This window comes from Pyrus communis, chromosome 12, assembly GCF_041283825.1.
Source record: "Pyrus communis isolate YQ-2024b chromosome 12, ASM4128382v1, whole genome shotgun sequence".
Lineage (NCBI taxonomy): Eukaryota > Viridiplantae > Streptophyta > Magnoliopsida > Rosales > Rosaceae > Pyrus > Pyrus communis.
The window spans coordinates 2,112,290-2,125,216 of record NC_142576.1 but is presented as its reverse complement, the minus strand read 5'-3'; the positions used below and the strand labels follow the sequence as shown (position 1 = coordinate 2,125,216).

The window sequence follows — 12,927 nt, the reverse complement described above, 5'->3', positions numbered from 1 at the left end:
AAAATTTCTCATCGCTTACTTAAAAACACTTGATGTACCATCCGTATTCCCGTCACAATGAAAAATTTTCCGTACTTAGCAGCGTATGACTGCTCTGAAATCCGCCATTGCTAGTGTGAAAATCCAGGCAGTAAACTGAAATCATAAACGCCAACACAACACAACACGTTAGTTCATCGAACACAAATGCTACATATGAAGAGGTACTATCATTTCAAATGCTACAATTGCAGGGAAAGAAAACAATTTCTGATAAGGCACCTTTACTTCACCTGGACATCCAATAGCGCTTCTTCTTAAACAGTTAAACCGAGAACTCCTCAGTGTATATATATTTAATAATTATCAAGCTTATTTTTTCTCATAGGATAATGTAATAAACAACCTAATAGCTGAAGGTTGGGAAGGCTCACAGAAACATTTTAGCAGGCCTTTTTTGGCCACCATCGTGTTGTTCATCAACGTTATAAATGGAACGTAAAATACATTGTATGGAATAAGAGTTTAAAATCCATTCTTAACCATTAGGCCTCCTTGTAATGATTTTTTTTTCGAGCGGTTGTTAAATATCCTCGTTGATGATGAAAACATTCCATTGCAAATTTAACACATACTACTATCATTTGACAAAAATAAAAAATAAAAAATCAATCTTGCGTGCTCCCCAACTATTCGAGTGTTGACGAACACATCCAAAATCGACTAAAGCGAAGTTTCACTTTGAAATCCATATTAAATCAAGAATCGTAACAACTTATCTTACTATTTGATCCCACTTGCATTCTTTTTTCCTCATAAATCATATTTAAACATGAGAGTTCAATAAAATTAAATATTTAAAAAAATATCCTCATATTTAATTATTTATGGTGCTTCGGTGTCTATAATAATGAAATAAAATATCATCACATTTTGGAAATTAGGGGTCAGACAAGTGGGTTAGAACATTGTTTTCCTCCCTCATGACACCCAAATTTGAATTTAGGGATCTTAATGAAACATTTTTGGTATTGTTCCCTTTTAACATTAAGAACATTTTTACTTTAAAAAGTCACTCCTAGTACTATTCACTTATAATACATTTTTATCTTTTTGGTTAAAATTCAAAATTTTCAAACCATTTTTATTAGTTTTCCTTTGAAATTAGTGTTGGATATCGTTGGTATAAAAACAATACTATCCTCATATTTAAGCTTTAAAGTAGGACATGGATCCTCCCCGGAACCATGCATCCTAATCATAGGGATCCACCAATCCAGACCATTGAAATTTGATCCAACGGCTAAAGTTATTATAATTTTTAAAGTAGGTCTCTGTTTATAGCCGTTTGATTAAATTTCAATAGCCCGAATTGATGGATCCCTAGAATTAGAATGCATGGATCCAGAGAGGATCTATGTCCTTTAAAGTACACAGAAATTGATTTAAATAACATTGTAAACTTTTCAAAAATAAAATCAACCAAACTCCAATTCTTGCAATTTTATCAATTAACTTAGAAATTCAAAAACAATAGCCAAGAAGATATATATATATTTATAAACAATAGGGATTCTGCTTTAGTCAAGGCATTTCTCTTCATATATCTCTCGAGGCATTTCCTTTCAGTTGAAGTAGTTGCTTCTGCTAAATGCAAGTAATGCAACTCAAAAGAAAGCAGCTGACAACAACCTATCAAACTTTGCAATTAGCAGGTAATTAGAGGCTAATACTACTGTCAAGGTTTCCGGTTTTACTATGCACACTAGTCCATCAGGCCACCCCGTTTGAGGCGCTTACTGTTGCGCTGTTCTGGCGGTTTGATCTTGAAGGATACACGGGTGGTATCAGGTTTCTTCCCTTTCTCGGGCTCTCGTTGAACCTTGAAGGCAGCAAGTGGAACCGAGCATCTCCAATTCAGCTTATGCTTTTCCAGCTTCACTATCTCTTTTTCGATGTCCTTGTATGGGAATTCTGGCTCGAGGTTGTTGTCTTTGATACATTGAATCGCAGCCTTCAGACCAGCTATGTGGTCGTCTAGCACCTCATTCTGTGAGCACAAGTAAAGGCTTGAAACATGTACATTTACATTGAAAATGATCCCGAATTTAACTATTTAAGCAGCAGGAGCTATAGGATGTCCAAGGAAGATGTAATATACCTTTTCATCAAGTGATCTTTTTACCAGCCATTTTGTGCAGTAAGACTTCCTTGCAACTTCCACGTATTCTTTTAAGAGTAACACCGGCGGGAACCTGTCAGTTAACTTGAAGGTGCAAATCAAGCTGACAGCTTCAATCAGTTGCTTCCTTTCAATAAAATCCTGAACAAAATCTGCAGCATGTAAAACAAAATTGACGGATTCATCAAACAGCTCCAGAGAATTTCCGTAAGGAGAATTGCAAATTATAACTACCTAAACTTAAAGAAGTCACCACTAGCAAATGCATTATCAAAAGAAAACATATTTGAGGTGGGAAAGAAATTTGAACACAACCTAATTATGCAGGTAAAACGTAGGACGCAATCCTAACTTTGTTCCCAATTACTGGAACTCTCACCCGAGGAGAAGAGAACCATTCAGAAAAACTATCTATCAAACGAATCAAAAGACACTTGTATGTAAATTTTTCAGAGCTTCTGAACCACAGTAATAAAACTTTCACCTTACAATATATAATACATCCACAAAGAAAATTCAGTCTAGCCTGTAAACATTCTCTTTCTAAATTTCATGTACATTTTCATGATAGCTTATACTGAATCATGAAGTTTTCCATCGATCATCTTCAAGCCATTGGCAAATATTCACCCAATTAAATCCCAAAGGCAGTGTAAAACAGCCAAAGCTATCACCCTAGCACAATGGACACATGAATGGCATCTAGCTAGGACACTCATCATTACAACCAGCTATAGCCGAAAATTTGTGAACAACCAAAAGAAACAGATAAGAGCAATGGTCCTGGAACAAAACACCACACTATGAAAGTTGATTTTCAAGAAATTTACCAGGGATCATATCTGCAAAACCAATTTCCTGGCATGATTCCAAGGCCTTTTTATGCTGACAAATCGTCCCAAGAAGCTTTACAATCTCATCTCTGCTAAAGGTAGAAACCAATCCATATGTAACTATAAACTGCAAAAACCCCAAAATCTCCATTGAATTTTCAGAATCAACTCTCATTTTTGCTTTCCACTGGACTGCTAGCTCTTTTGCATTTTTTATCACATTTGGTCCAATAGGCGTGGAGACATCCATTAGATCATTCAACAGGGAAATGCTATCCTCCATGACAGCAGATTCACAACCAACATCTCCTTTTCTCCAGCACTGAGCCAAAGATTCTCTTATCAACTTCAAAACAACTTCTCCTGGGTCCAATGATATTTGTAGATTAAAAAGCATTTTGGTCTGTACTGACTCGTTCTCACTTAAATGCTCATTTGTACAGCCCTGCAAATTCCTTGCATCTGTGTTTGCATTCGGTTGAAGATCCAGAGAAGATGAAATTGCTACATTTATAACAGGTGAAAATTCTGGTTCCTCAATTTTGATAGGCAAAGAAACGCTGTTACCTGCTGTGCAGTTGCAAGAAGAAACAAAGAAAAAGATTACTTGCCAGGGTTGTGCTTTACTAAAGTGGTAAGCAGTAGGATTGGGGTATGGCATAGCCATTGTGTTTTGCATGTATCAGACACCAATGGTGTTATGTGCAAATTGGAGACAGATGCTAACTAAAAGATCGAATTAGAAAAAGTTGCAGAACTCCAATAACGAGATCTGGGATGAAGCGGTTCAAAGCAAGAGTATGTGCGGCACCAGATACCTTCACTAAGATACTTACATGACAAATGAGAAGAGAACATGAAACAGCAGATGCGAAATCCTTAAATAACACAGTTACAAAATTGGGATGAATAGAACTGATTACGTTTTTTCAGGCCAGCAAAAAGGAGAAAGTATTTACTTGCAAAACTTTAAAGCCCTATCATCTCTACATAATATAACAACTACATCTTCGATTAACTGAATAATCTGCAATTTTGAAATGAATAAACAGCTGACATAAATAGGATTGGAAAAGAGCTTACCAGGTGCCCTATCTGTGATACCAAGGGCCTGGCATAGCTCAGTTCCTTGCTCGTGCTGAGCCACTATACCAAGAAAACTCTGAAGCTCCTTCGAATCATAAACAGTTGTGATTTCATACACAGAAACAAGCTCCAGAAAACCCAAAATCTCCAATCCATTCTCGGTTGCCACAGTCATCTTAGCCTTCCATTCAGCCGCCAAAGCCCTTGCTTCTTTTCTCACCTGAGGATTGATTTGTAGTGAGAATCTCTTCAACTGCTGTAACAAAAGAATACAACTCCTCCTAATTAATGTCAAATCATAGACAAACTCAGTGGTGTCCACGGTCCAATTTGAAGGGTAAAACCCTTGCATTGCATCCAAAACGAGCTTTGCTGGGTCAGATGATGCCTGAAGAACAGCTGCAATTTCACTACATACAAAATCGGTTCTCATCCAGTGCTCATTCATGAGCAACTGCAAGCATCTGCCATCCCAGGAACAATTATTCTTCTCCTTGGATTTCAGACTTTGGATGTCTTCCTTGGATTTTTGCAGCAACTCAAATTGTTTTTGTTTTGATTCGAGCTCTCTGACCTGTTCTTCAAGCTGCCTCTCTTTTGTTTTAACTCCATGGGAACCTCCTTGTAACAACTTCTCTTGTGAATCCAAAATTTGTCGGCGTTCTTGAATCGTCAAATCAAATTGTTTTTGTTTCGATTCAAATTCTCTGACCTGTTCTTCAAGTCGCCCTTCTTTCATTTCGAGTCCATGGAAACCTTCTTGCAACAACTTTTCTTTTGAATCAAAATGCTTTTGGCGCTCTTGAACCATCAACTCAAATTGTTTTTGTTTCGATTCAAGCACTCTGACCTGTTCTTCAAGTTGCCTCTCCTTCATTTCGAGTCCATGGCAACCTTCTAGCAACAACTTTTCTTTTGAATCCAAATGCTTTTGGCACTCTTGAACCACCAACTCAAATTGTTTTTGTTTCAACTCCATTGCCCTGATGGTTTTCTCTTTAGATTCGAGTGTACTGTAACATTCCCTAATCGATTTCTCAAGGCCACCAAGTAACACCTTTTTCGATTGAATCTCCTTGTGACATTCTTCGAGAGATTTCTGCACCGCTTTAACCTGCTCTTGTTTCGAAACCAAATCTTTCACGGTCTCATCAATAGACCCCTTCATCGCATTTAATCGCCTTCCGTTCACTTCAGTGACCTCCTTCTTCACCTTCAGCTCCCTGGACTTCTCATCCAAACTTTTCACAACCGAATTCAATTTCTCCGTTTGCTCTTCGATATCATTTTTTATCAAATCACGTTCCCTCTCCTTTCCCCTAACCAACTCCTCAATTTCCAACAACCATTTCTCCTTACCACCAACCTCCCTTCTTTTCTCTTTCGCCATTCTCTCGATTTCATACAATTCCTGAGCTTTGGACTCCAATTCCGATTGAAAGTTCAGAACTTTAGCCCCCAACTCCTCCTCGCGCTTCTCAACCTCCTGCTGCCGGGTCCGGAGTGAGTTCCGCTCCGAGTCGAACCGTTCCTGAAGCTCTTCAAACTGGGTCTGGAGCAAGTCAATGTGGTCCAAAAGATGCTTCCACTGCATGACCAGATTCCTATGCTTCAACTCCGGTTCATCTGAACCGGACACCATAGTTTCCATCTTTGAAGTCCCTGCAACTTCTGCAGCAAAACAAAAAAAACATCGAAACCCTAAATTCTGCAATACTATGCCATATGAATATGGAGAAAGAAAAATGATAAAACCCTAATGTGCCATGGCGATCAGAGAAGGTACATTTCCAATTTTATCAGAAAAAAGCCCCTAAAACAGAGGAGGTGAGATGTTGAACCAGAATGCGAGGGAGAGAGCTACAATACGACACCGTGTCGACGTACCTAAGTCAGTTTCGCTACAATACGACGCCGTATCGGCAATGGCGGAAGCTTCAAGCTTTCTTCTTCAGCTCGACGTTCTCAGTAGCTCAGAGGCGAGAGCTCATGCAGAATCATTCTCTACAGAGCTCAGTGGGTTTATTAATTGTAAGATGCATCTGGGCTGTTGGTTTAGAGATGTGGTGAGTCAACGGATAGGATTGAGTCTAACCGGGTATGGCCATTAGGCCAATCAGAAGCGAGTCTTGTTCCGTACGCGTGACTGCCACGTGTCTATCGTTTTCCCGCCTTAGCCTATGATCGGTCAAAAATTGGAAGAAATTTTTAGTTGTGATGAAAACACAAGTAGTACACCACGTGTTTTAATATGAATGATGATAAATTTTATTTTTGAAGTTAATAAATTTTTAACCCACATATCTCACCATTTATATAGTGACACGTAGTGTACCAATTCATGTACCGGTCACATTGAAAAATCGCTCCAAAATTGGTCTTATGTTAGAAGGAAATGGGGATCCCAAGGAAATACAGTTTTCAGGGAAACAGATCCATATTTTGGTCATAATATAAGTGTAGTTACTTCAAAAAAATAAAAAATAAATCACTTGTACTATGACACTTGGTGTATCGAACCGTGTTTCCAACACACTAAAAATTTCTCCAATATTTGATGGGACATCCAACCTGTTTAAATAAAAACTGATCAATAGTTATCTTTCTATGAAAAAATTTGATAAGTTTTTTATTTAGGAGAAAATACTGAGGAAGTACGATATTCATTGCAACCATTTATGATTTATAATTCAAGAAGTTAAGAACGTTTATGGCATATAATTCAAGAAGTTACAAGCATTTATCTCTACACCTGTAGTCATGTGTTTTATTCTCCCTCTTCCAATATAACTCGTACAGAAACAGAAAGAGGACATATTTTGAGTTATCAAATGAAAGAGTTCGTAGTGTGGTTGTCTTTTGCATAGAGAAAACAAAAACATGTAATTTGGCATCAAAATAGGAAAGACACTTGTTTTGATTTGCTATCCAAATGGTAAGAATTTCTACGGTGCTTCGAAGTATCCTGTAATGTGGGTTTAACCATCCTATACTGTGGGTTTAACCGTTAAAACTTGGTCGGTGTATTTTTGACCAATAATATTCTAACAGTTAAAAACTCCGTAGTATAAGATACCCAGAGCACCATAGAAAATACCCAAAATGCTATGAACTTCAGTAGCAAGAATTTGGGCAACATCCTAAGCCATACACAGTAATGTTTTCTAAACATGTGAAGGACTCTACACTACAACAGTCAAAGGGAAGTAATGCAACCCACAAACAGAAAGCAGGCTGGCGACCTACCGAATTCACGTCGTAGGTACAATTACGTGTGACACAAGGAAGACGTTATAACCGTATAAGGACGGTGTAAGCTAGAATCAGAACTGTACACTGGGGTTGAAAGTGGTTCGTCGAAGTTAGCATGTGTGGAGGGTTCCCTGCTAGGTTTCACTAGGGCTAGAACCATGAGTGCCGGGAAAGAACTGATTAGAGTTACATAAACCGGCATCCTGCATAGCATTGAAATTACCACTAATCTCATGCTCGTTGGAAGCCAGGGGAGGGAATCCAAAATTTTCAGCCAGCTGAGATGACGAACTGAACTGCATGCGACCAAAATTAGCACCAATTTCATGGTCCATAGCAAACTGCAAAGGGTGTCCATAGTTTTCATACAGCTGAGACGACGAAGTCAACTGCATAGAACCAAAACTGCCACCAGTTTCATGGTGGTTGGCAGCCATACTAAACTGCCCAGGGTGTTCATTATTTCCAAATAGCTGAGATGACGGATTTAACTGCAAACGGAAAGTTGTGCAGGATCTAGCAGCAGCTGCTACAGCTGTCGGATGACTTCTATTTTGACGTTTCTCTGGTGGTTGAAACTGAGGGGCAGAACTAGTACTGCATCTCTTCCTTCTTTCATGTTCTTGTTGTTCACACGTGGAGGCAATAGCCGTTGGCAAGCGTCTCAAATTCTCCTTCAGTCTTTCCAGCTGAACTATTTCCAATTCAATGTCCTTATAAGGGTATTCGGACTCAAGATTGAGATCCTTTATGCACCAAATGACACCCCTCAGATCAGCTATTAGGTTGTTTATTACATTATCCTGTGAGAAAAAATAAGCCTTGATAAATATATATATACAATAAGGAGTCCTTGGTTTAACTACTTAAGAAGAAGTGCTATTAGATGTCCAGAAGAAGTAAAGATACCTTTTCATAAATTGTTTTCTTTCCCTGTAATATTGCACGGAAAGACTTCCTTACATCCTCCACGTATTTACTTAAGAGTACCACTGGCGGGAACCTGTCAGTTAACTTGAAGGTGCAAATCAATCTAACAGCCTTAATCGGCTGTTTCCTTTCAATCAGATTCCAAATAAAACCTGCAAAACAAAATGGCAGGTTCGTCAAACTGCTCCTGATCAGTTTCACTGAAAAATGACAGTTTCACCACCCAAACTTGAAGTTACTGTTAGCAAAGCCATCAACAAGAAACACGATTTTTTAAGGAAGTAACCAACCCCAAGCTATCACCCAACACTATGGACACAGAAATGACATCTAAGGCATTCACAGTTACAAACATCTATAGCCAAAATATAGTAAACTGTAGAGAAATGTAATGGAATACAAACATCACATACGAATGTCAATGGTCGAGAAACTTACCAGGGATCTTATCTGCAAAACTAAGTATCTGGCATAATTGTAGGACCGGTTTATTCTGACATATAATCCCAAGAAGCATCACAGTATTATCTACACTCAAGGTCGAAAGCAATCCAAATGTATCCACAAATTGCAAAAAACCCAAAATCTCCAATGAATTTTCCTTATCTATTCTCATTTTTGCTTTCCACTGGACTGCTAGGCTTGTTGCCTCTTTTTTCACATCGAGGGCAACATTTGATGAGGTTTTCATCAGCTCATTCAACATGGGAATGTAGGTCTTCACGAGATTGTCTATGAAACCAACATTTCTATTGCTCCAGTACAGATGAAGAGATTTTTGCATCAAGTTCAAAACAATTTTTTCTCGGTCTACCGGCAGTCGTAAAACATCAAGCAATTCATTATTAGCTGAATCATTCCCACTTAAATGCTCATTTGGACGCCCCTGCGAATTCCTTGCATCTGTGGGGGCATTCGCATTTAGTTGAAGAATTGGAGAAGGAGAAGCAGCCACATTTCTGACTGTTGAGGGTTCTGGTTCCTCAATTTTGATAGGGATAGAAAGGGCGCTATCTGCTATGGAATTGCAAAAGGAAACAAATCCAGGCAGTGCACAGGTCAGTACACGAATAACTTTGAATAAAAGATATCTACAACATTATGTCGCATTTGTGCTTCTAGTCAAGAGTTAACCAATAGGTGGCAGTGGGCATATCTTTTTGGTTCAAATTATACCGAGAAAAACTCATATAAATAAAATAGTACCTAAGCATAAATAAGAAAATGCTTCTTTTTCGTAGTTCAGATATCAGATGGTATTATGCGTAAATCAGAAAGGCACAGCCTAAAAGGCAAACTGAAGAGTATATGCCAAATTTGCACCACCAGCCAATATTAGAGAACGAGTAGCCTTCCCCAGAGTGTACCTGATTATTAGACTCTCATAATGTGTTCTACGCTGTTGAAAGCTAGATCCAAAGGAGGTGTGTGATGCATAGCTAAAAACATGCCAGTTACTATCCAAATGACTAAATAAATACCAGCTAATGCAGGGATCATTTCTACGCAGTGGCGGAGCCAAGATTATTTTTTAAGAAGGGTTAGCTATATATGGTAAATTGTATCTATATATGCAATGCAATCCTTATAAACATTCCAACTTTGATATCCCATCTGTTACTATTCCAAAATCAGAATCATAATGAGAATGTGAAACCTTCGCATATCATTCAAAAGTAACTTAGATATAAATATACATTTAGTTGAGAAGAATATCCCTCGTATAGTTGTATATAACACACACGCACAATATGTTTTAGCTGAGAAGAAAATGGCAGTTCTTACCGGATGCCTTATGTGTCATGCCAAGGGCCTGGCGCAGTTGAGGTGCATGTTCTGGCTGAGAAACTAAAGCAAGAAGACTTTGAAGCTCTCTCGCATTATAAGTTGAGGTCAGTTCAAATGCCGTAAGAAGCCACAAAAGACCCAAAACCTCTAAGCTATTCTCAGCCACCACCGTCATCTTTTCCTTCCAGTCATCCGCCAACTTCACTGCTTCTTCTCTCACCAGAGGATTGATCTGTGGTGTTAACCTCTTCAGCTCCTGTAGCAAAAGAACACAACTCCTTCTAATAACTATCAAATCATAATTAAGCCCCATGTTGTCCTCAGTCAAATTTGAAGGGTAAAACCCTTCCATTGCGTCCAAAACCAATTTTGCTGGGTCTGATGATGCTTGAAGAAAAGCTGACAATTCACTACTCAATGAATCAATTCTCTTCAAACTCTCCTTCATGAGTAACTGCAAGCCTTCACCGTCCCTGTTGATGCTGGACTGATTAGTTGTGGAAGAAGAAACAATGACACTGTTATCAGGTGTAGAATTTCGAATCGAAACAATATCTTGCTGTTTCAATTCAAGTTCTTTAGCCCGCTGCTCAAGCTGCCTCTCTTTTAATTCAAGATCATTGGAGCATTCTTGTAACAACTTTTCTTGTGAATCCAAATTCTTCTTTCCTTCTCGAATCAATTTTTCAAGTGAATCGAAATGTTGTTCTTTCAACTGAACCTCATTGAGGCATTCATTCACTCTCTTTTGAATGAAAGTAAGATCCTTAACTTTTGACTCAAATTCTCTCTCTTTCAGTTCGAGTTTAGTGGACCACTCCTCCATGGATTTCTTCAGCAAAGAAAAATCTTTCACTTTCAAATTCATTGCATCAATTATTTTCTCTCTCGATTCAATTTTCTTAGAGGATTCCTCAGTCAATTTCCGAATTGAACTAAGTTTCTTCTCTTTATCCTTCATCTCTCTGTCACATTGATCAACCCTTCTTTCCGCCTCTTTAGCTTGCTTATTTTTCAAAGCAAATTCTTTCTTCCGCTCCTCAATTGACCCCCGAATCCCATTTAATCGCATCTTTCTAAACTCAATGTCCTCATCATACTTCTTTAACATTCGTAGAACCCCTTTCAATTTTTCCTCCTTCGACTCAACCAATTTTGACTTCTCTTCCACAGCTTCCTCATACCAGTTCAATTTACTTTTTCCATGTTCAATACCTTTTTTGATCGAATCATACTCCCTCTCTTTCTCTCCAACCAATCTCTGAACTTCTTCCAGACGCTTCTCCTTAGCAGAAAGCTCCTCATTGTGCTCTTCAATCGATGACTGAAAGTCGCACAAGGAAGACTTGAGTGATTCAACCTCATTTGATTTCTCTTCAATCAACCTCTCAAGTCCATGCAATTCCTCGGATTTGGCTTTGACTTGGCTCTGCAAAACTCCACTTTGCTTCTCCTTATCCTGGACCTCTTGAAATAGACTGAGGATCTCGTCCCGCATAGAATCAACACAGTCCAAAAGGTCCTTAAATTGCAGGGCCACCTTTCTCTGCCTCAACTCTGATTCTTCCAATTTCAAACCTTTCTCTTCCATTCTTACTCTCCTGCCCCTGTAAAAACCCCAACTTGTTAAGGCTACACGGCCACGGAGAACAGAGAGTTTGAAAAGCTCAAGCAAATAAAAAAGAAACATAAAAAACCTGGTTTCCCTGAAAAGCTCTCCCGCCATGGAAGGTACATTTTGTTGAATATGTGGCCAAATTGCATCTACTTTCCGCTAATAGTAAAAGTTAGCAATGATGATGTTTGCTAGGGGAAGAAAAAATAAAGACTAGGAAGTAGCCTTCGTTTTTTCTTTTGGCATTTTTCAAGGAGGCAGATTGTCTGCCTCCTGTTGGGTGCCCCTTCCCATCTCCTCCTACTGTTAAGCCACGTCAACATTTTACATTCATATCGTTTTTTATCTTATTATCTTTATAAAAAAAATCAATATAAAATATTAACGTGGCTTAACTGTGATGGTACAAAATAGGAGAGGATGGGAAGGGCACCCCAAATAGGAGATCTGCCTCCATTTTTCAGAGGCAGCTGAAGCTGCTGTTGGTTTCATGTAGCAGCCGAAAGAAGTGTGAAAGCTGGCAGCAATTGCTGACTTTTGTTTGCAGCAGACAAGCTTCAGAAAAGAAGGAGAAAAATAAACATAAAAACCCTAGCTCTCCCGCCATGGAAGCTACATTTTCCCAAAACCCTAAAAACAGAGTAACAGGGGAGAGCAGGTACATTTCCCAAAACCCAAGGTATAAAAACCCTAAAAGGACTGTTCTTTTTCTCCAAACCCTAGAAATACTATTCATTTTCTCAGAAATTGAACGGGAGAGAGGGATTCATTTGACATACCTTCGAGTTGGGTCTTTCAAACTTTTTCTTGCAGTGGATTTTGTGGGAAAATTAGGGCAAGCTTCTTCGTCTTCAACCTCCAGCCAGTGCCCGCAAGGTTTTTGTCACTTTTTTGAAGCTCTGTCTGTGTCTGGAGCTCTGGAGTTCAACATTTCTGAATCATGCAGATGATTCTATACAATATACAAATACTCAAAAGATCATGTCTTTGAAATGACATTTGGACAGGCTTTTAAAATTCGACACGTGTCCTGCATTTTCAAATTTTCCTTTGTTTTGTTTTTCTTAAAAAGTGAATTTACCATTTAACCAAGCAACCAAAGTTGTGAAAACATTTAAGGAATGCAGTCAGAGACCAGAAGCAACACAGTCGTTTTATGAGCTGCAGTCAGATAAAATTTTCGGTACGTTGAAAACACGATACATTAAGTGGCATAATATAATTTATTTGAATTTTTTTTTTATTTTTAACTAATTATATTA

At 38.5% G+C, this 12,927-nt stretch overlaps 2 protein-coding genes across 8 annotated transcripts; both read right to left on the bottom strand.

The window, feature by feature from the left end:
* Window positions 1-1,558: 1,558 nt before the first annotated feature.
* Window positions 1,559-6,064, bottom strand: LOC137744692 (uncharacterized). Its single transcript, XM_088681875.1, has 5 exons — window positions 5,968-6,064; window positions 4,078-5,751; window positions 2,992-3,564; window positions 2,141-2,313; window positions 1,559-2,029 (listed from the first exon to the last, which is right to left on the bottom strand). Exons 2-5 carry the CDS (start codon window positions 5,729-5,731, stop codon window positions 1,745-1,747), a joined length of 2,685 nt encoding a protein of 894 aa, XP_088538001.1. The 5' UTR covers window positions 5,732-5,751; window positions 5,968-6,064; the 3' UTR covers window positions 1,559-1,744.
* Window positions 6,065-6,966: 902 nt separating this feature from the next.
* On the bottom strand, window positions 6,967-12,628 carry LOC137746128 (uncharacterized). 7 transcript variants are annotated; one of them, XM_088681235.1, is made up of 6 exons: window positions 12,445-12,584; window positions 11,748-11,824; window positions 10,048-11,657; window positions 8,701-9,279; window positions 8,242-8,414; window positions 6,967-8,135 (listed from the first exon to the last, which is right to left on the bottom strand). In XM_088681235.1, exons 2-6 carry the CDS (start codon window positions 11,774-11,776, stop codon window positions 7,467-7,469), a joined length of 3,060 nt encoding a protein of 1,019 aa, XP_088537361.1. In that variant the 5' UTR covers window positions 11,777-11,824; window positions 12,445-12,584; the 3' UTR covers window positions 6,967-7,466. The 7 variants fall into 7 exon arrangements, with proteins under 7 accessions (XP_088537361.1, XP_088537363.1, XP_088537362.1 ...); XM_088681237.1 differs by having other exon boundaries at window positions 8,701-9,276; XM_088681236.1 differs by having other exon boundaries at window positions 11,748-11,814; window positions 12,445-12,583.
* Window positions 12,629-12,927: the final 299 nt, after the last annotated feature.

Excerpts from the sequence above, each read along its gene's own strand:
- LOC137744692 (XM_088681875.1), bottom strand. The coding sequence starts at position 5,731 with ATGGAAACTATGGTGTCCGGTTCAGATGAACCGGAGTTGAAGCATAGG. Across the intron at positions 3,565-4,077 it reads TATCACAGATAGGGCACCTG|CAGGTAACAGCGTTTCTTTG; the intron begins GTAAGCTCTTTT and ends GCAACTGCACAG. Across the intron at positions 2,030-2,140 it reads AAAGATCACTTGATGAAAAG|AATGAGGTGCTAGACGACCA; the intron begins GTATATTACATC and ends TTGTGCTCACAG.
- LOC137746128 (XM_088681233.1), bottom strand. The coding sequence starts at position 11,740 with ATGTTTCTTTTTTATTTGCTTGAGCTTTTCAAACTCTCTGTTCTCCGT. Across the intron at positions 9,280-10,047 it reads CATGACACATAAGGCATCCG|CAGATAGCGCCCTTTCTATC; the intron begins GTAAGAACTGCC and ends GCAATTCCATAG. Across the intron at positions 8,415-8,700 it reads TTTTGCAGATAAGATCCCTG|GTTTTATTTGGAATCTGATT; the intron begins GTAAGTTTCTCG and ends TTTGTTTTGCAG.